Source organism: Podarcis liolepis, assembly GCF_965112155.1.
Source record: "Podarcis liolepis genome assembly, chromosome: 12".
Taxonomy (NCBI): domain Eukaryota; kingdom Metazoa; phylum Chordata; class Lepidosauria; order Squamata; family Lacertidae; genus Podarcis; species Podarcis liolepis.
Window position 1 is genome coordinate 35,041,765 of NC_139563.1, and position 27,888 is coordinate 35,069,652.

The window sequence follows — 27,888 nt, forward strand, 5'->3', positions numbered from 1 at the left end:
TTCCAGGGTTCATGTTTCCTTTTGGGAATGAGGCACAGTGGAGACTGCAATGTCTTTATGATATATGGTTTATTTACACATATATACAACCTGAGCCTACAATGGATGGGTTTCGCAGCATTAACACCCCAAAAGGGTATTGTTTCTCTCATAGCTGAAGCCTTGGAATCAAACAGGAATCAACCATCTTGCTCTAACTGTCTCTCAAGCTTTCTGCCTTTAACAGCCCGAAACCTTTCCCCCTCTAGGTCATATCATGGCCAACCTTAAAAACTCTCCTTCAAATGCTGCCTTTGTCTTCTAACTACCGTATTTTTTGCACCATAACACTCACTTTTTTCCTCCTAGAAAGTAAGGGGAAATGTCTGTGTGTGTTATGGAGGGAATGCCTACGGGTGGCATGCCTACGGATTTTCCTCCTCTAAAAACTACGTGCGTGTTATGGTTGGGTGCGTGTTATAGAGCGAAAAATACGGTACCTCTGAGTTGATTTGTCATCTGGAACAGAGCCCCCTCTCTTCGGCTTTGCTACTGGCTCATCACCTTCCCTTTGTTCTCATAATGGCCCATCACTCCAGGCAGTTTCCTCATCAGGGGTTCAGTGTCTGGCACCCAGAAACTCATAACCCAAGGGAGTCTGAAGCTCATAACACAGGGGTGTATGGTACCCATAACAATACCTTAACATAGGATATGAGTTGGATCCAAAGAAGCATGTGAATAGAACACTGCTGTCTGCCCAGACCATCAGTGGAAGAGGGAGCCCACCAGTTTGTGCTCCCTAGGACTCACCAAAGCTTGAAGTGTGGGGTTTACTGCATGCCATGCAATCATACCCCTCTGACAGCAAGGAATCAAGGAGGAGGTATCAGCATACTTGGGAAACCTGAAGTTTATAGAAGTACAAATTATTTAAAAAAATTAAATACTAAGGGGGCAACCCCCCAAAACAACACAATGAAGACTTTGCATGCTGAGCTACCATGGAATGCTGGGTATCAATCAATCAATCAATCACTCAATCAATCTTTACTGTGGTCAATTGGTTATCAGTTGGAAAGGCAAAATTAAAAGCAGGAAGTGTGTGGAATGGAATCCTCTGCTGCAGCCAGTAACAGTTTATAGTTATTGAAGGAGCATGTATTTGGCTGCAATGCCAAACAGGAAAGCTTCTGCTATGAGGAGAGGATATGTATATATTTTTGCAGGTCCTACTTGTTCTTAGTGCAACTAGTAATGGGTGCACTGATCTTATTATAGTTTAACTCCCAACTCCCAATTTATGTAGGGGTTACGTCCCAAGGCACCACATGTTTAAGTGAAATCACGTATATTTGAAACACCATTAAAAAGGCCTACAAAGAATCCATTCTGCCCCCGCCCTGTTCCGCCTCTTTTTGTGATGCTTTTGGATTACATCCGGGTTCAGCATGCTGCACACATGCACAGTCACATAATTATCAGAAGTGCCTAAGACTTCCTGTATGGTAACTGAATGTTGAATCTAATGTTACAATCTCATATGAAAATTCTCCAGGATTATGAGATTTCAAATGATTTTTGAGATTTTGTACACAATGCTCAGAGTATGCTATGGTTTTTCAACCCCAAGCATCACAATGTCATATTTCAATATATACTTCTCTGATTAACTGTTATCACATATTATTTCTTTACAATAATGTTCTGTTTTCAGAACCTTTTCTGAAACTATCCTCTGAAACTTTCCCCAACTAGACAACCTCCCTTATTAGAATTATTCATTGATTCTGAGAACCCTAATAGAAAATCCTCTTCAGATAAAACCCATCATCTAAAACATTGTAGGAAAAAATGCTGATGGAATTCTGCACACCAGTTTGGTGAAACTGTATCTTGTTGCTTTAACAACAGTGAAACATTTTCTTCCAATATTCATTGCCAATTATAGCCTCAATCTGATAAGAGTTCAGTCGGTGTACCAACTAGATAATCACATCTAACCTATATTTAAACTATAGTCTCCCATCTGAAAATTGCAATTACATTTAAACTGTGCTTGAATTTTTGACAATGAGAAAATTGTCCTTGGATGGATCTGACAGCAATGTAATTGCTCCCAACAGCTTTCTGTTCATTTAACCACTTTCTGTTTCTATGGGTGTAGAACTCACCATCAGAGCATTCTTCTTCCTTGTCATTCCTCCAATCAAAACACACACAAACTCTTCTTCAATACTTCTTCACACAGGACATAGTTAAACTACTACACATAGTAGTGATGGCCACCAACTTGGATGCCTTTGAAAGAGGTTGAGACAAATTCATGGAGGAGAGGACAATTGATGCCTACTAGCCCTGATGGCTATGCTCTGTCTCCAGAGTTGGAGGCGGGAATGCTTCTGAAAACCAGTTGCCGGGAACCATAGGAGGCGAGAGGTCTCTTGTGCTCAGATCCTGCTTGCAGGTTTACCACAGACATCTGGTTGGCCACTGTGAGAACAGGATGCTTGACTAGATGGGCTTTTGGCCTGACCCAGCTGGCTCTTATGTTTTTATAGCATGCCTATGAATAGCAGACAACTGCCTGGCTGCTAAGGGAGAAGAATGCTGAACTAGAGAGGCGTTTGTCCTAACCTAGCAGAGTTCTTATTATATTCTTATAAAACTGTATGCTGATCATGACAATTTCCCATTTGTAAACTATTCATCTGTATTCATTCATTTGTATTCACAGTATACCTAAGGCATTCCTTTGGTCTGAATTCTCCTGAGAAAATGAGCCTGCCAACATATCACAACTTAAATACACAAGTTATCCCTTAGTGTCTGAATGGCTCCTCTCTTCTCATCTGAATCCTTGATATCTAAACTTCACGTGTTCCAACAAAGTTTTCATGTCTCTCTATCTTTGTAGTTCTCATTTGTTGGACAAATACAACAATCTTCACAAATCTTTAGCAAGAGTTGTTTCGCGGTTTGGCTGTAGAAGTACATTATGGCTTTAAATCCTCTCTCTTTCTCTGTGACACGGCAGGTGTATGGGGGAGGTATCTACATGCATTTGTAGCTAAAAGACTTCTAGATTTATGCCTAGTTACTACAATTAAGTACACATGCACTGTGGAGAACAGCATGCATTACATACATACATACATACATACATATATATAAATTGTTGAAAATTAATTGCCCCTTTGGGGTCTTTACAGTGAACAGTAGAAGGTCAAAATGCATTGGATGTGCCTCTTCAGAAACAAAATCAAACAAAAGACAAACGTCCCTATACCTAGGCCTCCCAATTCTGGGTGGGGAGTCTAACCCTATACTCAACATTATGCAGAACCTGATGCTGCTAAACCAGTGAAATTACCGGCATATCAAATGTGTGTTCAGTCCAAGAGGAAAATGGGAAAAACACAAAATCCCAGATCCTATGGCCCCGAGACTCAGTGTAACTCTAGAATTGCACCCTTAATTGGGGAAGATTCTCTCACTGTAGATTTGACATTGTGAATGCCAAGACAAACTGTTATGATCTGAGATCCTTCCAAGCTAGATTCCAGACTAGATTCCAGCACTGATTTGTGATTATATTTTTTCAACATAATTGTTAAGCCAGCTATAAAGTATGAATATATCAGTAAAGAATTACTGCTTTAGCTTTTGGTCAGTTGAATTTGCCTGATAAGATTCTCTCTTCCAATATACGTAAATATTTTTGTATTAAGGTGCAAACCTAGCAATGTGCACTCAGAAGTTCCACTGAATTTAATGGTGCTTACTCTCAGGTAAATCTCAGGATTACGAATGCTGCTTTAATGAGTGACAAATTGTACAAGGAAGGGTAAAATATGGTTCTCAACTGACTTTATATGGTAGTATCAATACAGATTGGGGAGGGATATACCATAATTTTCTCATCTTAAATGAAATTCAGCTGTTTTAAATATCATCCAAGTTTTAAAGGCATATGAAATATTAACAATTTCCACATCGGTTATTGAATCCTTCTAGAGCAAGTTGACATGTGGGACTCTTTTGGCTTAACTTCAAGAATTTAGAGAATGGTTTATCTGCTGATAAACACTATTCCTCAGAACAATTATTTTCTTTAAAGCAAATTCTTTGGAAAGAGAACTCTGGTATATTTTTAGCATAGTCAGGAAAAGGGTAAAAAACCAAAAACCTTACAACAGTGCAACATACTGTATTACTAGGTCAATAGCATTAAATGCATTATTGGCATAATTTGTGTTGTTAATGAAAGCTACAGGTTAATATGGGCCTTTGGTCTCCTAGGTTACCCTCACACGAGCTGGTATCACTTGCACGGCGATAAGAGGCACCTTCAAGGGATATAAAAGTTTTTAAAGCATTGTAGAGGAAAGCTAGTATAGATTTATACAATACTCAAAGTAAAATAAGCAAACTAATTGTGAAAATGTTGACAGGCAGTTTGACTAACCTTGGAAGTCAACTGATTTGAGTTGACACACACAGCAGGGCTAACCCTGACTGGGCAGCAATGAGGATTGATGGAGCAGCATAGCTACTGCTGCACCCATGGCCCTGCCATGCACGCTGCTCAAGGTGGAAGGTGGGTCCCAGGCCAGCTCAGTTCCTCCCTGTTTTAAGTCTTTGTGCCTTAAAATCCAACCAGAAATACTTCCACCCACTTGCACTTTGGGTGGGTGGAATTGGGAGCTCTGTGCTGGATTGTCACAGCAGTTACAGGCAGTCAGAGTCCCGGCTTGGTACGTCAGGACCGGGGTAGAGGACGGGAAGCAGGAATCAGCAGTCCAGGGATCCAAAAGCCAAGAGTCCACGAATCAGGAAACCAGGAGTCCGGAAGCCAAGGGTCCAAGAGTCAGGAAACCAGGAGTCCGGAAGCCAAGAGTCTGAGGGTCAGAAGACCAGGAGTCAGGACCTGAAGCACAGCTAGGTGGGTAGCATGTAGCTGTGGCAAAAAGCCAGAGGGAAATGGGGTCTTATATACCCCTCCTGGCCCTTGCCACCAGGTGCTACAAGTCTTCTGTCAAGCCTCACCTGTGCAGCTGTGCCTTGCCCAGTCCTGCGAGGCCCTACCAATCACAGGGCCCGGCTCCTGCACGCACTCCTGGCATGGATGAAGTGACTCCACAGGCTAGCAGCAGCGGGTGGGGGGTAGGTCAGGCGTGGTAGCATTGCCCACCTGGTTTCCCAATGCTGTGCATGGCTGCTGGCTACCAAGAGAACGAGGGTCAAGGCAGTGGGGAGCTTGGTGTGCCGTGTGAGCTTCTCAGTGGAGCCAACCCACCACTCCTGCCACTGTTGCCTTGCCTCTTCCCCTCTCTGTAACTGCCAGGAACAACACAACATTGGGAAGCCAGGTGGGTAGCTCTACCAGCTGCTGTCACCGCAGGCAAAGGCTGGCAGAACTGTTTTGGTCTGGGCAGAGGCACTCCCCTACCTCATCCAACCCACTCACCCCCACCCCATAGCAGAGCAGGGATTTGGATTGCAGCATTGTTTAAGTGCCTTGTTGTTGTTTTTCTGATAACCACAAGGAGGGCATAAGGGCAGCAAGGCAATCCTGTTTTTGGGTTTCCAGCACTTAAAGGTATACTGGTGCTGAACACTGAAATTCCATTTAGTTCTCATTAGTAACAGCTGCTTATGTACTGATCATTATACTTCTAGAACATCATCTTTATCCTAGTTGTCTTGTTGATGTGTTTCTTTCTGCCCTCCTCCGTAGTTTCAGTATTACTTTTATTACTTTACTTTTAGGCATGCTTGTTCAGCCTGCCCATGCACCCATTCTTTCTCCTCTGTTTTCATACTGATTTTTCAAAATAGGAGACTTCAAATTGAACTAGTCACCAACAGCTCCGAAAAAAATAAGAGGACACGCAAAATATGAAGAATGCTTAATTTCAGAGAGGTTGTTTTTGTTTTTTTACTTCCAGCTGATCCAAAAAACTGATTCAAAATCTGAAATTACTGCTGTTACATTAGACAGAATACAGTGACATTACTAAAATATGTATTTTTGTTATTTCTCATGGGAGCAGAAACTGATTTTGAATGGGAAAATGATGAGTCAAGCTAAATATAAGAGAACATGCTGAACCTTTAAAATGTAGAGCTTGTTCTGCCAGATAAATGGCTCACATATGATGAATGACAGCCCGTTTCACAAACTACAGATACTCGGACGTGAATCACATGGAATCAGCAACAGAAAAGTCTTGTGCCACTGTTGCAACAATACTTAGGAGCAGAACACAATATCAGGCATGCAGAGAAAAGTGCAATCCATTCCTATTTCCAATCTACAACCACCTATCATTATATAAAGGCAATTTTCTCTACGAAGTTGCCATGTTTTTGTAATGCAAAACGGTGGCAGAAACTTGACCAGAACGCAACCAAATGAGCATGGCAGCCATTCTGGCTCTATATAGTCCATGATCAGCTTAAATACATACACACACACACACACACACACAGAGAGAGAGAGAGAGAGAGAGAGAGAGAGAGAGAGAGAGAGAGCTTAATAATAAGTAGATGACCACAACAGCAGTTGACCATGCACATTAACAAAGAAACATATGGGGAAAGTTATGAGTTCAGGGGTTTTTTGTTTTCGTTTCCCAATCCCCTCTTTTGATAACCAGGTAGAGATAAGGAAAAAATCCAGGAAACTGGTAACCCTGCATGCCCCATGTGCGTCACATAATCACAGGGTCACATTCTGTGCTATTCCACAACCAGTCTCTGTGTTCGTGGCCAGCACCTAGTGCTGGAGCTAAGCCGGGAAGTTTCAAGAACTGCGCCAGGGTGAACACAGTAGGGAGTTGTTAACCCAGTTAGGGTCCAGAGAAAACAGAGAGAGTTGTAGTCTGCTAGCTCCAGCTCTTTCTGGTCATCTGCTTGGTCACTGTTTACAGCTGGATCTTCTCCTTGCTCCTAAATAAAGCTTTCCTCCTAAGACATCTGGTTATAGAGCCTCCTGCTAGCACAAACAGATGTTTCAGCCTCCCCAAAGCTGCAAAAACAAAGGGGGAAGGGGGGAGTGCCTCCCTTCCCCCGACGGCTCGGGGTAGGCTTGGGGGTCTAGGGTGGGTGGTGTGCCAAATGTCACCCCCCTCAGCAAAGACACCTGGGGCGGTCCGCCCCCACCGCACCCCGCTTCCTCCAACCCTGCTTGACATCACCCGCAAAGGTGCACTCCTCCATTTCCTCCTGAGGCAGAGGAATGCCAACAACTGCCTCACACAAATCTACCTGCTTTCCTTCTGGTTTTGAATTGTGGTGCCATTAATTTCATACGGGGAAAAAATACTGCAAAGAGTTAAGATTTTAAAGAGAAAGTGGAAAAAGAGGAACAAAAACTTAAGTCACCTCGAGGGTTTACAGTTAGGATGACTGAAATTTAAACTATGTCTTGAGGGGGGGAAATAGATTACATTTCGGTTACATCAAAAGCCTTCGGTCATTTGACATCCTGTCTCCTTGTCCTCCAGTGACGTCTGTGTTGCTTTGATTCCACTGCTTCTCCTATTCAGAAATCTGAAGGGAGTGAGGGAATTAAAGTATTGAAACCATTCTTAACTCTATTCATGTTCAGGATATTTCAGAATTTCAAAACCCCAGTTGCCATGTTTCATTCATATTTTTTTCCATGGGCATATGCAATACAGTTTCCATGGCACAATTTCAAAATAAATATCCTGTTTTCAGAATTATATCCTGCCTACTATGACTACTGATTTTTTTATATTCTTCTTTCGTTCCTGGAAGTTGAAAGCAGAAGGAAACAAATGAGGCAAGCAGAGTTTAGGAGTTTATCACACTTAATAATATTTGGGGGGGGATAGGCAGCCCCCTGTTTTATATAAAACAAAATAAAATAGTATAACATTAACATTATTATTGATTTATTAAAAATATATATTCTGCCCTTTCCACTCATAGAGCACTCAAGACAGATAACATAAGAGAAAACAATAAACTGTAAGAACAACAAAATATGAATAAATATATAAGGTGGGCAAAAAAGAACCCAGAAAGCAATATAAAGACAATTCCACAGACTAGAAATCTACCTAAATAAAAACATTTGCAATTGCCAGCAGAAACTCAGAGGCAAGGAAATTAGACAGATCTCCCTGGGCAGGAAGTTCCACAGTTTGGAAGTTAGAGCAGAAAACACTGTCTCATGCGTCTCTACCAACCACAACTCAGAAGGTGGCATAGCAGGACATTAGAAGAGGACCCACAGTGGCCAGGACATTTCATACAGAGGTACACAGTTAACTTGACCCTGAGCTGCTTAGAACGTGTGGCTCGGGGTAGGCTTGGGAGTCTAGGTGTGCGGTGCGCCAAATGTCACCCCCCTCAGTGAAGACACCTGGGGTGGTCTGCCCCCACCGCACCCCGCTTCCACTGAGCTCATGGGTTTTCCCCAGACTATAGCCCCTCTCAGCCACCACTGGGCAGGTTTTGGATGCAATACTATTTCCACTGACAGACTACCAACAACCACAGATTCCTGTAGTTTGGATTGCTCTGCCTGATCATTTTTGAGTGGAGAAGGGACCATGCGGCTAAGGAAGACCGGCATTTAAACAATGGTACAGGTCATTTCACTTGTAAAATAAGTTCTACATGGGTGTTCCTGAGACTGTCTTAACAAATACTTAGAGAAACCTCAGAATTCTGCCACAGATGTGAACTGTGTGGAGGTAGTTCTCTGTGTTCAAAATGTACACCTTACAGAGATGATTTTTACATACTTAATCCCTTGCAAAGCCATCTAACTCTTTGTCCTGAGCCTACAACAAAACGTTGACCTTTTAAAAAGCATCTTTCAGCCAAGAGTTAAGAGAATAAATTAAAACTGTAACTAGACACAAAGGAATGGGTTTTTAAGCACTGGATTCCCATGCATATTGTTTACTGTAGTTTCACGCAAGGCAAAGGTTGAAGAGACAGAAATTAGTAATGGGCATTGGAAACAGGCCTCAAATAAAATCCAGGTATGTGACAGTTAATAAGATAGTGCAACTGGCTGCGTAATAGGATCATACAGATTTAATTAGATGTTATCACTTACAGCTCACAATGAAGCTTTGCCATTTGTGCCACATTTTTGCTCCTAACAGATGTCTCAAATATTGGAAGAGATACCCAGTGAAATGAAAGTTGTGATATTAATTATCTACCAACACATCAGCGCATGAGACATTTCTGCTTTGCTCTGATGATATGGACTGTCGCATAGATGCTAATGTCTGTTATCATCACCCTGCTTTTCATAATTAAAGATCACCGGAGCCAAAAATGGCATGAGGATGGTGAAAGGTGTTTGTCAGCTGCCAAGATACATTTCATACTGCTGGGCATATAAATCAGAGGTCAGAGCATCCATCATTGAGCATTCATTGTTAGTTTCTCTACACTGAAAACACTAAAAACCTAGCTGAGAAACCAGCCCTTTCTATTAATATTGGGTTAGAGCCAGACTTACAATGCAATCCTAACCACAACTACAGAGAATTAAGTCGCACTGAATTCAGTGGGACTTACTTCCAGGTAAATGCTGCAGAGTAGCAGCAGAGTCACTATCATACACAGCTGTGGCAGCAGGAAGACAGGCAGTTGGGACTTTATCCCTGTGCCAGTTCCAGGCTGGTGCAGCAATCAGGCCAGGATCAGGCCTAGTGCTAAGCCAGTGAAGGCTGTGAGAGTGACTCAGCAGATTCCAGGCCAGCTGAGTGCCTGCCCTGGGAATACCCTGTTTGGTGGGCATAAGGGGGAGATCTGTGCTGAAAGAAGTTCAGCTAAGCCAGCAGAAGGAAACAGAGGGACATCTTTGCCCAATCCAACACCCCCTACCTCATCCCAGCACAAGGGAAGTTTGGATTGCAGCCTTGGTCACCTAATGATTTCTCTGAAGTACAACTGACTCCAGGAAAAATGCCAATTACCCAAGAGCACTTAGTCAGACTAGGGTTAGAATTTTACATAAATCTGGAAAGTTAGATTTTTTTATTTATTTATTCCTAATTACAGAATCTATTTATTTTGCAAATTTTTAAAGCAACTGAAGAGTCTTCGACTCAGAGTCCAGAACAGGAATTGCAGAAGAAGAAGACATGGCACAGAGCATATCAGACACTGAAGTAGACAAGACTTTAGAGCTTTGGAGCCGCCAACAAGAGATATGCAAAGACAGAAACACACATGCTCTTTATTACACTAAGCTCTAAATAGTTTAGAACCAGGATATCTGAGGACCCATTCTTCCAGTCCCATATAAACCTGCCTTTGCCCTTAGGTTCAACAACTGAAGCCCCGTTCCATGTTCAGAGATGGAATTTAAGTGGAAACAAGAGTGAACCTTTTCATCTCTGGCCACCTCAATTGTGGAACGAACCCCAGAGATGTTTAGTTGTCAGTTGATTTTTTGAATATGTAAAGTTCTGAAACATAATATGAAGATGCTTTTGTTTAGCTAGGGTTTGGGTCTTTGCTGAATCCTTCCACCTCCTTCCACCTAGCTGTGATATTTATGGTTTCATCACAGATTCCTGTGTTTAATATTTTAATATTTCTGTTCTGTGCTCTCACATTTTATTGTAAATGTAAATTTAATTGCAAGCTGCCAAGGGCTCTTGTTAGGACCAAACCATGAGGGCACAAAGTAGCTTTTGGGGAATGAGTCACGAAACAAAATACTCTTATTGGATCCCTTTGTAAGACTAAGTGAAATTGCTTTTGTGTTTTTTTTAATGTAGTCTGGATACATTGTCTGTTGTGAAACTGGAAGATATCTGTCCAGAAGTCCTAAAGTGAGGAAGGGGGTTCTTATTTCAAATTCTGCATAGATTTGCCAAGTTAAGAAAAGGTGGCTTATTGGAAAGGGAGAAACAATGACCCAACAGCGTAGTTAAAATCTCTTTTTGCAAGACTGGTTTTAGCTAAGTTTAACAGAAAGATGCTTTATGCATGACCTTTTGCTTGCTCAAAGGTTCCCTGCCTGAAGGGCAAAAGACAAAGGACAGGGAGTTGAGAAGGAAATGAGGTGGAATTGTTCAGAAACACCTGCAAAAGAATAAGCCTCGGGCATATTCATTATCTTCCCACCTGGTACAGCATTTCTTGAACACTTCTCAGAGAAAACAACAATTCTTGGCTCCCCTACCCTACACACACACTGCCCCCCCCAATGAATGTAGTTGCTGCATGAAATTGATTTTATGCAGCATATCATTATGGCAGTCATGACAAGGCTGCTAATACTTTCACAGGAAAATTCATCTGCCTGTACTAACAGGCAATAATGTGAATTTTAGTCCTCCTTAGGTTCATTTTTTGTTTTGTTTTCGAATGTAAATGTCGGAACCACCTCTCCTTTTTCTGCAGATTCCCAATATTGTTACTGTCATTATATCCAAAAAGGCGTTGTCTCCGAACTCCAAGTACACAAGATGGATTGGTGAGAGCCTCCTCTCTGACTATAACATGCTGCGCCATTGTTTTGTAAAGGCTTCTCCGTGTTCCAAGCAGCAGCAATCCTAATCAGATCAAGGATCAAGAAAGGATACCAAGTAGGCCTGATGACCAGTGGAGCACCTCCCCACCAAGCTCAGTCAGTCCTTGACCAGTTCCCACCTACCTATCTTCTTACTTCCCAATCTAGGGCAGAGTTCCCCAACTTGTGGTTTGTGAAACCTGTGCAAGCAGGTTGTGGACTTTATAAGCAAACCCCAAATAATGACTGATTGTAATCCTTAGCTAGTATGATGACTACCTCCTACAACCTCCCCCCCCCCCCCCCCGTTGGCAGGTTATCATGCTGTGTTGACACCAATCACCGAATGTCAGAAATACTCACATTTTAACATTTTGGAACTGTTCTCTAACAACTCTATAAAAAGTGGAATCTTTTTAGGTATTCACGTCAAGCTGCCCCATGGATAGTTGACTAGATTCCCTCCCTCCATTTTGTTTTTTTAAAGATGGGGTCGACATTTGGCCACCTCTGGTTTTGTGTTCCTTTACCTGCTTTCCAAGAAAATTAAAAACATGAAATTACATCTAATAGTACTTTTAGTATACATTGGTACCTCGGGTTAAGTACTTAATTCGTTCCAGAGGTCCGTTCTTAACCTGAAACTGTTCTTAACCTGAAGCACCACTTTAGCTAATGGGGCCTCCTGCTACTGCCGCGCCGGTGGAGCACGATTTCTGTTCTCATCCTGAAGCAAAGTTCTTATCCCGAGGTACTATTTCTGGGTTAGCGGAGTCTATAACCTGAAGCATATGTAACCCAAGGTACCACTGTATCAGGATGCAATTCATTTGGCCCTGAAGACTTGGTTTCATTTAGAGTGGCTAGATAGTCCCATGCTATCTTTTTACTTATCTTGGGCTACAACTCCTTCTCCATAATTTGATTTGTTCTTGCTAGGTAGAACACAGTTTCCCCTGTGTGATAAACTGATACAAAGTAGCAGCTGAGCAATTCCACGTTCTCTCTGCCACTTGCTAACATTTCTCTATGGACCTACTGTTTCCTTGTTCTTCCTTTTGCTTCATACATACCAAACCCCTCCTCCTTTTGTTATTATTAACTCTCCCTCCCTCCCTCCCTCCCTCCCTCCCTCTCTCTCTCTCTCTTAAGCCTGAGCTTATTTTCAGCTGTAGCTCAGTGTCATATCTAAAATTCCACCTATGAAAGCTAAACCAGTCCTGACTCTGAAGATGGATGATCAGGATCTTCCCTGGCTTCATTTTGCAAACGAAAATCTCATAGGACTGCTATGGAGTGTTCTAATACAGTGTGTTTAGTTCATTCCTCTTTCCTCAGGGTAGGGAAAGATTTCAAATTTTCTCTCAAACAGGACCAGCCCAATAAATTTTGCTACTCAGTCAAGGTGCATAACCATAGAGCCCAAGGCCAGTGATGTAACTTTGACACCTGAAGCAGAAAATACCACAAGTGCCTCTTCCCATCCCTGACAAGAGGAATAAATTAGAAAACGATTTCCTTCACTTTCATAACACCCACCATCAGCTGCCTGAGGTTGTTGTCATACTGTACTCTCTCGAATGATAGGCAAACCCTGTGACTTGCCCAAAGGCACCAATTCCCCAAGCTGGAAAGCAGCCCTGTGGAGTTGCTAATTAGCAAACCAGAAACCTCTGAAGTTCCTTAACATGTTGACCCTGAGAGTTCATGTCTAATATAGCAAAGGCAGCTATTACTCTGTGACCTTCTGGATGTTCATAGGCGCCGAGTCCATGGGGCCTGAGGGGGCCCGAGCCCCCTCAAAAATTCGTTTGGGGGGGCTCCACCCCCCCAATAATCTCGGGCGCCCCTCCCCCAGCCCAAAATGCACAGGGTCGGGCTGCATGCTTCCTGCCCTCCCTCCCGAGCAAAAGCTCCACCCAATTTCCTTCGGAGCTGATTAATAGGCGCAGCACGCTCTCCCCTATTCGCTCACGAGGAGGCGGTGCCACTTTATCTGCATATTCATGAGCTTATTTATTATTCATGAGCTTTCCCGGGGCCCCCCAATATTTTTTATAAGTCCGCGTCCCTGTGGATGTTGCAGGACTCCAACTCCCATCAATCCCAGCCAACATGATGGGAGTTGGAGTCCAACAACATCTGGAGGTCCACAGAGTAGCCAGCCCTGCTCTATAGGATTTCTTCAAGATACTGTAATATATTTGCACCATGGAGCCTGTTATGTACTGAGTTGAATAGGATCCAAAAGGCAGCAGTCTGATTGGTCCTAAAACAATAGGATCCAGAATGCAGCAGTCTTACTGGTCCACAGGAGCCACCCAATCCAGCTCCAGGTGGAAGGGAATCCGCAACCTGATTGGCCTACAGGAGAATCCCGGTATTAGCCAATCACGTGGGGCCCATTGTGTAAATAATGTATATAAGGCAGACATTCTGGGGGAACTCAATTCCTCCTCACCACTATGAGCTGAATAAAGAGCATGAAATCCACTCTTGACTCCTGGTATATTTCAGACCCCAAATATTTTTTGTTGCAGAGTGCAGCTAAAGGATGAAGACTGATAAATATGACTTGGACAAACTAATTGGCTGTTGTTGTTTTTAGTGCCAGTTACAACTCCTTCCTCCTGCCTTTTCCCCCCTTAACATGACATAACAAATAATGGTCATGATATAATTTAAATGTGTTGTAGGAGGACAAGGGGAGTTTACCTGTGCAGCATTGCAAACGTCCAGCATTTTAAAAATGACTGCTATGTGTGTAGTGACAGCACACTATTGCAGCACCTGTCTGGGCCATGTGTCCCAGCTGTGCTAAAATGTACACATACCAGCTGAGGGCCCAGTTTATATGAGGCTCTGGTACATGAAAGGCAGCATGGGTAATTTCTTCTTGCCCAACCTTGTCATGTTTAAATTGGGCCTACAGTGAAAATCAGCCAGGGAAGGTTGTAATTGAATCTCTCTCGGCCTGTGCAAACACACCCGTTTCTCCCACAACTTCTCTTTCTTTTTGACACGTGGAATAAATCCTCACTTCATGGATAACAGCCTGTGACAAATTATAATGAGAACAGGCAGACCGTGATGCCATCCGTTCTCGAATTCATTCTTCCCAGTCCCGTGGAACTGGGGGACAATGTCACATGTGACAGAGATAACAGCACCGTTCCATTAATACAGTTTGATGTTGTATGTCACCTCTGAAGATCGGAACATATGAAAGTGCAGTCAGTGTTGTGTGAAATATTGTGGATTGAAAAGCACATGAAGCATAAGGCTGTCAAACCCTGTTTTGCAAGTAGCGTTCCCTGACACAGCAGGTTGCTAAGCAACCTCCGCCATGGCTCACCTAAATATATGTACTTCCTGAGAAAGCCAAACAATGGCATGCTTAGGATGCATTCTTAGATTCTTCCCTTTTATTTCAGAATCAGTCATCTAGAATCATTTAGGATTGTACTCCCATAACCGCTATCTCAGGATGCATCTATTCTTAACATACCTTTCCCAGAAGTAGTTTTGTCTCTGGCTTACACCCACAGTTATTCCTTTACTTCAGATCGTCTTCTCTTCGACACCCCTTGGTGTTGTACGCTACTCAGACAAGATACGAAAAGCAGCCTCATATTGAGAATCCGCAGCAGAAACCTGCACCGTAGCCGCGGAAAGATGGAAGATGAGTGTCTGCTGTTTAGATCATTTGGTGATCTGCAGTAGTTTGTGGGTTTCTGACTCTTGGTTGTCTAATAAAAGTAACAGGAAACAACTCAACCCACTTAAATAGATTGCTGAAGCAAAGAGACCACTAGGGGTTCAACCACTCTTCCGCTTGTCCAGAGCCTATAATGCATAGATCCGAGCAGTTTCCCCCTTGCTCCACTCCTTTCCCATGTGTGAGCCCATCACCGTTCCTTAACCATTATTGGTTTGACCACTCCACACCTGATGTTCACCTTGTTCTGCAATACAATTGGAGAAACAAGAAGCCATGATTTGTTTAATCATTAACCTGTGCTTTGTAAAACCATGGCTTAGTGCTACATGCAACCATAGAAGGGAAGAACACACAAGGGTGAAAGAAAGGGTTTTTTTTTTTTTTTACATAGTCTTCAGATTAAGACCTCCTAAGAGAAAGCATTTGACAACATTCACCAATGTATTAGTCAGCATTCAAGTTGTCAGAAGTTTCCTTTATTAAGAAAACAACAACTGAAAGTTTATGTATTTGGCAAGCCTTGTTAAAAAGCGCATGCAGAGATGGGAAATCAGTTCCAAGGAATAGAAACTGTGAACCGCCCTGAAACCTCCAGGAATAGGGTGGTATATAAATCCAATAAATAATAAAAACAGGAAGGCCAGTTATCCCCTACACAGAATTATAAAGAAAACAGGGGATGGTGGTTCTGGATACAGTGGAATGCTAAACAGGGGATGGTGGTTCTGGATACAGTGGAATGCTAAACAAGGAAACTGACTGTCTCCTTGCTAACTCAAGACTCTGGTTGCAATTACTGCAACTAATATTCTGGTGGGTGCATATGGGAGATACATAAGACAAGCATAGCCATGCCATTAATTTATGTGCAAGAGCAACTTTAGGAATGAGATACTTGGGACACACTTTCTTTTCTTGTGGTTCCCCTTACCCCTTCCTGCAACACACATTGTCCTGATTTTGTCTTCAGTCTGAAAACATCATTTCAGAATAATCTTAAATTGTTTGTTTATTTATTTGGGGTTGGAGTGTATATATTCCCATGACTGCATCCTTTTTTCTTTTTGAAAAATCCCACATTGTGCAATGGCATTCATTGGGACCTGGTTTTCCCTGTACCAATCTACCCATGTCTTAAACTCTACTGGGGAGGCCTTGCTAATAGTTCCAGTTTCAAAAGAAGCTCAGTGGTCTCTGACCTGCTGAATGGTCTTCTCAGGAATAGCCTCACTTGTAGAACACACACCTCTGGCATATACAGTATGTTGTTTAGAAACTTAAATAGATCTTAAAGTTCTCCCCCCCCCCCCCAAGATGGGTAATTGGTGGAGCCTGTTATAAAAAGGCCGGTAGGCATAGCAGTCACCCAAATGGGGTGCCATGGGGTTGAGATCTGGGGTGAGGGCAGCTCCACTTTATTAGAAATGCTTTAAAATGGGTTCATTTGCTTTATTCCCTGGGTAATCCAACTCTGCTGGCAGCATAGACATATTTGCCTTCTGTTGAGTCAAGCATTAATAAAAGCAATGAGTCAGTATTGGTGCAGACTGAACTGTCTGTTTGAAGACTTCCAAAGAAGTGTTGGTATGGACAACTAAAACTGGGACGATAGTAGAGAATGAATACATTTCAATTTCTGCTGGCCAAGTGTCCATGCTTGGCTTTCAAGCTAGGTCTAATGAGCACATTGAAAGAGCTCACATACCATCCCTTCATAGAGAAGTGATCTGTGGAAATGATTGTATACAGGATTTAGTTCATTATTTATTGCATTGCCCTTTGTATGCCTCTCCTATAAATAAATTCCTATCTTATTAAGTGTTGCAATGCAATTCAGGACACAGTGATTCATCTGTTATCTTATTAATAAGAGTACATAACCTGTCAAGTTGTGTGGTGTACAGTGGAGGCTCCTCTGTTAGGAAAAGTGGGGCATAGCCATACCAATATTCTGAGCCAGCCCCACCCCAAAACCTCCAGTCATAGTCCAGTCTTTCTCCTGTTGCCTACAGTCATTATGAATACATCTCCACCAACCAAGAGGCTTCCTAAATGCTTCTGCCCATCTCCTCTGCTTAGCCAATCAAAACAATCACCACCTGCAGGTCTAGCCTGTCTCCAGCACCTCCCTCCCACAGAAATGGCTTTGGTAGGGCAGTGGATTGGTTTGCTCATTTCCCTTTCTTTTTACTCTGTAAGAAGCTAGGGAGAGAAAGAGAGAAGCCCGCAAAAATGTATAGGGGGGAGCACAACACTGTTAAGTCCTCCTTGTCAATCAGTCCACCCTAAGCCAATCGGAACTTCTAAAACTAAGCAATTCAGTTATTCAGACTCCAATCACATCTAGAAGCCATGGAATTTAGCGGGGCTTACTTCTGAGTAATGCATGGTCATTGTGATGTTAACACACACTAGAAACTGAGGCAGCAGGGACACTTCAGCCTTTGCTGTTCACTTTCCAATGGACAACAAAGATTGCTTCATTTCAGCAAACATTCTCCAAGTTGCTTTTATGTTGCTGATTTTCAGTCTTTTGGGCTGCAATCCTATATTCACTTACCTGGCAGTAAATCCAATTGAACTTAATCTGGTTTACTTCTGAGTAGACATTTACTGTACAGGATTGCACTGCACCTTAGTTTTCAGATGCTCCAGAAACCAGACAATGTAAAAAAGAAAAGAAAAAAAAGTTGTATAATCCTATATGTCTTCCATTTAAATGTTGGTTTTTTATTGATTGTGTGATTTTTCTTTGCTGCATATTGTTTTGTTTTCATTTATATTACAGTACACCCTTCACTAACCTGGTGCCCTCCAGATGTTTTTGTCTACAACTCCCATCAGCCCCAGCTGACAACAGCTGTAAATAAATGATACTGAAATTAAATAAACCAAGGAAACATGTTATCAGAACCGACTCAGATTTGATCTCCACAGTCTTGGGTGAATTAAAGGGACGCTCTCTGTCTCCTACAAGATGTGATCTTTGGAAGTGGGATTAGCTACTAAGACCTGTGAAGCAACACGTTCAACATGCAAGGCTCCAACTAGAGCAGGGGTCAGCAACCCGCGGCTCCGGAGCCGCATGTGGCTCTTTTACACCTTTGCTGCGGCTCCGGGGCGGATACTACTGAGGGGAGGAGGTGCATTGTGCGCCCCGACACTCCCCACTGTGGCAGGCGCTGTACTGGCTGTGACGTCACATGGGGGCTGTGTGTGCGTTAGTCACGCACTGTCCCAACGTCACCTTCCCGCCCGCCCGCCCTCTACATTGTAAGGGGCATGTACGCTGGTCACTGCATTGAAAGGGAACATGTACGCTGGTCACTGTTTTGAAGGGGAGTGAAGAACACACACACACAAAAAGGTAGCTTGTTAATTTAACATTTATTTCTATGAGAAGAAGTAATTCTGAGGGGTCAAACAAAGAAATAATAAAAAAGTGACAAAAAAGTTATTTTTATAATGATGAGTTTTGCGGCTCCCCGTTTTTTTTTCTTCGGAAACAGGTCCAAGTGGCTCTTTTTGTCTTAAAGGTTGCAGACCCCTGAACTAGAGTAACTTCAGTGGAGCTAAGAGAAAGCAGAGCAATATCAATGTCTGTTGAACTCCCAAGGAAATTGGTATAGAATTCAGCCCTAGCAATATGAAAAGCTAGCAATCAGATGCATATGAGCTTTTGCGATTTGTTTTGTATCTTGCCTACCAGCTACCCTATATGCATTATTATTTGCATCCCTTTCACTGCTCTTCAGCTTCACAGCAACTTGCCAAAGATAAGCAGTGAATGTTGCAACCAAATGGTGTGAACATCTCATTTCACGTCCACATTCTAACCACAATACCACAAAGCGCTCTCTCGCTCATACAGTGTGTGTGTGTGTGTGGTCAGTATTTATTCATAAACAAAGGGCAGCAGCTAAAATCTAGACTGAAGACAGAGGCAATATGAAAAGAGAGCTGGCTATGTGTCCCTTGGAATGGGGTGAGCCTAGCATTCAAAATGACAGACATTACTAGCAGCTAATCAAAGGCTGTCTGTAGCCATCAGTCTTAAGGTGTTTCTGTATAAGCCAAAATCAGGCTGGCTTTTTCTTACAGGTATATTCTGCAATATTCTGAAATATTGTGTCATAGACACAATAACAGAGTATTTGTGGTGGATTTATACTGGACTGTCTGCACTTCATTCTGATTTGTTAATTGTTCTGCTATGCTTCCCTAAAGTTACCGCTTGATTGCCATCTTGCCCTGGCTGGCATCTGTCTGTCTCCAGAGACAATGGATTGTGTCCCCAGGGATGAAGTCAATCTGCTGTCTTAGCAGCACTGAAGTGACCTCCCCAGGGCACAAGCCTGGACGGTGTGTACGGAGGGAGGTTCTGGACGACAAGACCGCCCTCTCGGCCTCGTCGATGTGGTCCAAAGCAACAAAAGTGGGACAAAAAGGCCATGAAAGTTGTGTGTTATGAAAAGTTACAGGATTTCATCAAGAAGCTACAGGACTAGTAGTATGCCCACCCCAAAGGTTTTGTAGGTTTTCAAGTGTATTGAAAACGGGATTACATACCATTATAATCACAAATCAACACACCATAAAAAGGATGCCAGGATGCCTGGACGAGCTTTTACTCCTCCTCTCATGCTTCACATGGGACATGTAAAGGTAAAGGACCCCTGGACAGTTAAGTCCAGACAAAGGTGACTATGGGGTGCAGCGCTCATCTTGCTTTCAGGCCGAGGGAGCCGGCGTTTGTCCACACACAGTTTTCCGGGTCATGTGGCCAGCATGACTAAACCACTTCTAGCACAACAGAACACTGACGGAAACCAAAGTGCTCAGAAATGCTGTTTACCTTCCCTCTGCAGCAGTACCTATTTATCTGTTTGCACTGGCAGGCTTTCGAACTGCTAGGTTGGCAGGAGCTGGGACAGAGCAACGGGAGCTCACTCAGTCACGGGGATTCGAACTGCCGACCTTCTGATTAGCAAGCCAAAGAGACTCAGTGGTTTAGATCACAGCGCCACTTGCGATGGGACATATACTCCCTAGCCTGACCCTTTAAAAAATGCACCAATTTTCATAGGCTTATCCTGTTTGTAAGTACTCTGGAGATGGTGATAAGCTTTCTTTGTAACCTTATGGGGAGGACAGCCAGTCAGTGCCACAAACAGCCAGATCTGCTTCAGATATAACAAACTTTCCTTATCACAGAATTCAAGTCTCGAAAGAAACTGGTCTGTTTAAACATTTCACAGGAGAAGGGCGTTCAGAGTATCCCTACTTCTCTAAAACCCTGATGTGTATTTTCAGCTTCACTCTCTGTTTTGAAAGAGGCCAGGACTTGAAACTCTGACTTACGTAATAAATTTGGTAGTGGATTTGAAAAAAGAGTTTTGGTTTTTTGTGTTTTTTTATTTCATTTCATAACTTTAAGCATTGTGAGGAAGTTTAACATTGCGCCAGACGTGGGTGGGTGTTTAGTCGGTGTGAGATTCTGAGTTTCAGCAGGCTATTTTGTGGCAGAGAAAAGTCAAAAGTCCATTAGGCATTTTGATGGCCCAGGACAGCTCCTCAAAGATGAGAGAAGATCACATATTTATAATGGATTTTTATTCTTGGGTGTGGTTTCTGTCTCTTTAATAACTCTGGAGCATAAACAAGAAGCCTGCATCCATGACACATCAGCTCTATTCAGATCTCTTAAATAAAATATACAAATCTCCAGGAAAGCTAACGGTAAAACATATGCCTTCAGTGGCTGCCTCACTTGCCCTTACAAAATATTATTCAAACCTTTACATGGTTAATTGGAAGCAGGCCTCATTGTGTTCAGTGTTCAGGGGACTTACTTCCACATCAGTATAAACACGATTTGATTAATCACCATAGTAGATTATAGTCCTGTTATATTTGATGAGTTTCGGTTGTTATTTCTTATTTATTAAATTTCTATACCGCCTTTCATCCGAGGATCACAGGGCAGTTTAAAATATAAAAACACATAAATACATGCCATAATAACAAACAAAAACAAAAACCCCACCACACACAGTGGCCATAAGGTTGAAAGTTAGTAAGGCTCAAGGATGTGGACAAGGTGCCTGGATCAGTCAGGACAACCACTTGCATTCTAGATCCTTGTGCTCTTGGAGGAAACTGATTTTCTAGATCCATTTCAGTTAGGGTTTAGGCCTGGTTTTTGCACAGAAAATTGTTTTGGTCGCCCAACAGAGGACTTCTGTTGGAAGAGAGACAGGGAGAATGTGTCCTTGTTAATTCTCCTAGACATCTCAGCAGCTTTTGATGCCATCAACTATGGTATCCTTCTGGAGCAGCTGTCCTAGTTAAGGGTGGGTGGCACCTCTTTGCAGTGATTCCAGTCCTACTTGGATGGTCATTTCCATAGGGTGATGTGTATGGAGCGCTCCCCACGCAGCCTTCAATGTGGGGTTTCCTCAGGGTTTCATTTTACTCCCCATGCTGTTTAACATCTATATGAAACAGCTGAGTGGGGTCATCTGGAGTTTTGGAGTATATTGTCAGCAATATGCTGATGACACTCATCTCTGCTTCTCCTTTACATCTGCAGGTGAGGCAGTGATGTGCTGGACTGTTGTCTTGCCTCAGTAATGGACTGGATGAAGCTCAAACCAGATAAGACTGAGGCACTGTTAGTGGGTTGTTCCCTAGACCAGATGGATGGCAGGTTGCTTGATCTTGGTAGGGTTATACTTCCTCTGAAGGAGAGGGTATATGGCTTGGAGGTACTTCTGGGTCCATTGCTGTGGCTTGAGGCTCAGGTGGCACAGAGTGCCTTCCATCAGCTTTGGCTGGTGCTCCAGCTGTGCCCCTGCCTGGACAGGGATAGCCTAACTCCTGTTGTCTGTGCTATGGAAACCGCCAAGTTAGATTACTGCAACATGTTATAGCTAGGGTAGCCTCTGAAGACAGCATAGGCACCATCCATTTTCTATGGCCCTTGTAATTGGAGAGGGGGGGGGGGAGAGAGAGAGAGAGAGAGAGAGAGAGAGAGAGAGAGAATGCTAACTGCTTGCTGTGCAGGTTCACAGAGCTCTGTGGGACTAAAAAGGAAGTGGCTCCTGATTTCTCTGCAGATTGCCATTTGTTTTCCAGGGGAAAGTGGTGGGACAAAGGCAAAACCACTTGGACTTGAGCTTTCCAGGACAAGCAGAAGTGTGGACCAGCATTAAGTCTGAGAAGGACTCCCTCCACCTCTTAATCTGGATCACTGATAAAAAAAAACTGAGTCCAGAGAAACTCAGGCTGTTTTCTTTCACCTTTCATCATCACAGTTTTGTATCTCTTTCATTATTATTTTTTTTGAATGGGCCAATGACCCCTCCTTCCTTCGGGGGAAATCATTTCCGGAACTATTATCTGGAGAGAGAGAAAATCTGAACTTCCCCAAAACAAGCGTCAATGGCAATTCTTAGGCTATTTTTAGGCTGGGCACTTGAAACAACAACCAAGAAATTAAACATTTTTAATTAGTTTTCTACTGAAGACTAGAAAATGTAAGAAGAAAGTAAGGTCACTTCCAGGCAGTGTGTTTATTGAGCATTCATCTTGATTTGTTTGAGCGGAGATTAGATGACAATGTGCCAAGCAAATGTCACCCCGTGGTTTCAGCCGCATCTCCCCTTCACTTTCCTTATTGCAATAAACCCAATATTTTTGGGGAGCAGACTTTTTGCACAAGACCCTCTAATCAACTATAATTGTTACAGACAGCTGAATTTGCCAGTGTATGATCAAATCCTTCCTTTAAATAGCAGCAGTGCCCTTTGAAGCAGCTGCAGAGGGCACACCACTAGAATTCAACATTAGAACCCTGATTCAATGTTTTCCTCAATACTGACGACCCCCCCCCAGCACATGATTTGTGTGCAATGGGGTCCCATGGGGAGTGCTGTGGTGGGTGGGAGACAACCTTAAGTTAAGTTGGAAGGCTACATTTATAATGCTCTGCAGGGGGGTTGAGGGCCTGTCCCCCTGCCCTCACGTAAACTCAATTCTGCATTTTATTTTTATTGGTTCAGGTGCAGGAAGGAGAGATATTTTTTCATAGGTATTGAGGAGGTGATGAGACCCAGTGAGGAGCCATCAGTTGTAGAGGCAGAGGGAGCTATGGAGGGGAGAGACAGTTCTATTATCATCAAAGAACCAGGATTAAGTCCTGGATAGCTGTGGTTTTACCATTCAGTGGCCTGCTGTTGACAATCACAGAACTGATCCACAACAGGGTGCTGGTTGGCCCCATACCATCCCCCTGTTTTAAATAGCTTTGGATTGGGTTGGGCTAGATGAGGGGTTGTCAGCCTGATCCCTACCACCCACTAGTGGGTGCTTTAGGATTCTAGGTGGGCAGTAGGGGGTTCTACGGCACAAGCTGAATCCTCCTTCCATCAAGCACTGGTGGGCGGTAAGGAAATTTTACCATCAAGGAAGATGCATTAGTGAGCGGTAGGTATAAAAAGGTTGACTACCCCTCGGCTAGATGATCCTCAGGGTCCCTTCCAACTCTACAATTCTGTGATTGTCAACAGCAGGCCAGTGAATGGTAAAACCACAGCAACCCTGGTTGAACAAGCTGACCTGGTTTGTATTACAGAGGACTGGTTGGATGAAGCTGGTGTGTGTGTGTGTGTTAATCTCTCTCAGCTCTATCCATTGGGATTCTCTGCACACAGGGTTGGACTAGATTGCTTCTGAGGTCTGTTCCAGTGCTATAATTGTGTGCCGAAAGCACTCTTTAAATGATTTGACTGATTTGCAACTGTCTTTCCTGGCAGATCAAAGCAACTATCAATTATAATTAGAAACAAAAGCAAAAAGTCGTATGAAATGTCACCCTTTTAAATAAGAACTGCCTTCATTGCAGTAATTGGAGCAAGTGTATATCTACCGCTGCGATTACATTTGATCACATAAATAATGCCTCTTCACATTTGTTGCTCCTGGCTGTGCTGTCTCATGGCAACTGTATGGTCTACGTCATGTGTGTACCCAACATTTGTGACTTAAGAGTAGAAAGAGATCACAATGCCACTAGCATTGCCATCCCATTTTCCTGTGTAGGATTTGATAAGATTGTTCAAGGCAATTTATCATATAAAGATTTTATATTTTTTAAGGGCCACTGTCAATTTTTAATCCTTGGCACTGCTTTTGTGGCAATTCCAATATGTAATGCAGAAGACGTTTTATAACTCTTTTTGTTTTATTTTTTTACTGTTCCGCTTTTTCATAAGAACAGAAGGCTTGATTTGAATACTTTCCACATAGAAAAACACAATTATGTCCTACAAAGCCAAACGGCAACATGACATATCATTTTTTCTCCAGGAAGTAAGCATAAAAATCTGAAAAGCTGCACTGACTAAGGGTTTTGCAATGCATCCAGAGAGTTCCCCAGTACGTCACAGGCAATTTGTGTGGTACAGTACTTTGAGCAAATGTCTAGTTATATACTATCTAGGAGGCCTGTAGTTGTCATTTTTAAAAATAGTTTCAGCTGAAAGCAAAAAAAAGGGGAGTAGAAGGGAGAAGAACAGTTTCTTCCATTAAAATTTCCCAACTAGTTTGTATTGTGTGGCAACAAAGCAGAGGAACCAAAGATCTTGCCATGCAACAGCCACAAAATTCCTGTTGCATTATAAAGAAATAACCTGGATAGAGGTAGTCATGATGGTTGGTGGTAACTATCTACTAGCCTAACGTAAACGTGTGATTCTAATGACTTTCTGTATGTGTACATGGAACAGGTCATGGGCATTAAACTAGAGTGCTTCTTTCTGCAATAAAATGGTGCAAGAAATCCCTTTTTTCTATCTGTATCTAACAATATATAAAGTTAGTGATGTGTTACCATTAAGTATTTTACCAAGACTTTAATCATCTGCAAGCGACCTGACACGGCACTTGTTGTGAAAAATGCTTTAGATAATAAGCATATTAGAGAAAATCCTTTGGTTTTTTTATTTTTCTGTTTGATGTCCATTGCTTTTTGTTTTAACCACTTTTATAGCATTTTGCGGTGAAGATGTCCTTAAAATGCCTTAACAGAGAGATTTCTTAAGCCACTGAGATTCAGAGACCTCTATCTACAGAAAGAAAACTGAGTGCACTTCAGCCATTTATCCTTGCTGACTACGTGCAGCACCTTGATTCACAGAAGGGCAACATATAATCTTCTTTCTACTCCCTTCAACCTGATTCACACTTTAAGCATGTGAACAAATTAGAGGCTGATGTGAGGACAAGTAATATGATCCCAGGATAACAGAGAAGAGCAGCCTGCAGAGGCTCCCTCAACCTTAAAAGCAAGCCTTATGTACAGCGAGAGACCAGAGTGCTGTTGACATATTCCAGGAACTCTATTTACTAAGATTTTTTTCAGGGTGGATCTATGAGTTTGTTTGTACCCTGGACAAGGGCCTGGAGGCTGAGAGGTGTTGGGTGGAGAGGTGTGTCAGAAGGAGAAGGGACGGCTATCTCTGCATACTTATTAGTAATTTGTATTATCAGTGGAGGAGAGCAGAATGACCCGCAGGCCCTTGACAGCTCTATCCCATCTATCCAAAGAAATCTCCCAAGGAGCCACTGGTGGTCTGTGAGCCAGCTCTCTAGCAGGTGCAGGAAGCTGGAAGCCTCCAAGATCTTGAAGTCATGCACACTGTCAAGCATCATGGCACTCACATAAGATGCCCTAGGCCTCATAAGTGGCCACGGCATTGATCAAATACTGATGGAGCTATCATTGCACCAGAGGCGAGTCCCCAGTGGGCTGCACATGTGCTGCGTACCATTACTCTGTTCTCCATACTGCAGGGCAGCCCTTTCTGTGCTTGCAACAAAGGCTCCCACCTACTTTTTGCATTGTGCCGTGTGCTTTCCCACGCATCCTTATCATACATGACATGTGCGCACAGTCATAGGAACTGCTTGGGGTGGGTGTGATCACTCCCTGCTGCTATGGAACAGTTTGGATGCAATTTGGTCTAGGATTTCTCCATAGCTAGCATTGTTCCATAACAGAGCTTTTCCAAAGAAAAAGCTGAATTGCTTTTTGTTTATTATCTCAAATGACTACTCTCACTCCTTCATGAGAACTTTTTTTTTTTTTTTGCTCCAACAGACACAGAGAGGAAATGAAAGAGGGGTCATCAGTCTCCCTTGCACATGTCTGACTTTAAAGTCTGTAAGCGGTCCACAAGAACATTAATCGAAGTAGGCTAAAAGGCATCTTCAGTTCCCTGTGACCTCACGCCTTACTCCAGTATTTCCCAGCAGATGCCCCCATGGTTCATTATACTACTTTTTTAAAAAAAGAAACCACCGCAAAAAAAACGCGGTAGTTCTTAATCAACGTTGGATTTCCCCAAGTGCAGTCAGACCCATCCAATAAATAGGTTCAGAAATGCCCTACAACTCACTCAGCTCTACAGGCCCCAAAGCTACAAAGCTTCTCGAGGCAGCAAAGAGGGTCAAGCCTAAGGAGAGAAGGCCATGCAGGCTCCGCTGGCAGGTGAGTCGGCAGCCACCTTGGCGGGCTCCTCCCGTTCTGCAAGGGAGCGTCTCCAACTTGGCCGGGCAGCCTGGCGCGCAGCTGCAGCCGGCGGGAACCTCCTTGGTTCAGCTTGCCTAACTTCCTCCTTTTTCTCCCATCAGGCGTTTTTGGGGCTGCCGTCGCTCTCCTGCTGCTGCTGCTCCTGAGGGCAGAGGCTATGCCCGTCGGGGATTCCTCCGGGGAGTCCGAATTCAGCGACGACCCCTCGGCCAGGACGGTGCCGCCCGAGCGCCTCCAGCTGCAGAAATGCGTGGACCTGGCGCGCTGGCTGCAGGGAAGAGCGGCCGGCTTGACTCGAGAGGTGAGAGCGAGCGCGCAGAGCGCCAGGAGAAACGAGCGCGCGTCCTTTCTTGGGGCGGGGACTCGGGCATCTCCTTTCCTTCTCTTAGCTGGGGTGTTGCAACTTTTCAAGCTTAGTGCAGGAGCTCCTTCTGCTCCTAAGCCTGGAGAAGGGAGTGCATCTTTCCAATGGTTCAAGGGCTGGCAGAGCCTCGCCTTGGGGCGTTTGCGCTTCCAGGACACCAGCAGCGAGAGACAGATCTCTTTGCAGAAGGACGGTTGAGATAAGAAAAGCATTTATTGCAAACGAACAGCAGCAGTGAAGTGGATTCTAGCAGGCCATAAAGCATGCAGGCACGTCCAACAGGTAGATCGTGATCTAGCAGTAGATCACTGGATGTCTGTGGCAGATCACCGGTAGATCAGTGGCTCCCCCCACAGAAGTTAAAAAACTTTGCCTCCCCTGAAAAAAGCTCAACACCTTTGCCTTGCACCCCTAAAAAACGGGGCTTTCCTCCCTAAAAAAAAGCTCAACATCGCTTTTCTCCTCCCCAAAGGTCAACAACTTTGATCTGAACCCCCCAAAAAGGGGGTAGATCACTGCCAGTTTTTATCTCTGTGAGTAGATCACAGTCTCTTGGAAGTTGGCCAACCCTGCACAAGAACCCAGGAAAGGCAGGCTACAGGACTGAGCAGTGCTTTTTATTATTATTTGGGAACTCCCAATAATGTAAGTGTCCAATAACAATTTTGTTTGAAGTGCCCCCAAGAATTTCTAAAGCATTTTAAAAT

General features: G+C 43.3%; 1 protein-coding gene across 1 annotated transcript in view; it reads left to right on the forward strand.

Annotated features, from left to right (window-relative positions):
- Nucleotides 1-27,888, forward strand: part of IL6 (interleukin 6) — a 75,912-nt gene that overhangs the window by 43,395 nt on the left and 4,629 nt on the right. The window contains exon 3 of the mRNA XM_083468619.1: nucleotides 26,919-27,118. Coding sequence (XP_083324745.1) covers nucleotides 26,975-27,118 — 144 coding nt within the window. The 5' untranslated portion in view covers nucleotides 26,919-26,974. The remainder of the gene's footprint in view (nucleotides 1-26,918; nucleotides 27,119-27,888) is intronic.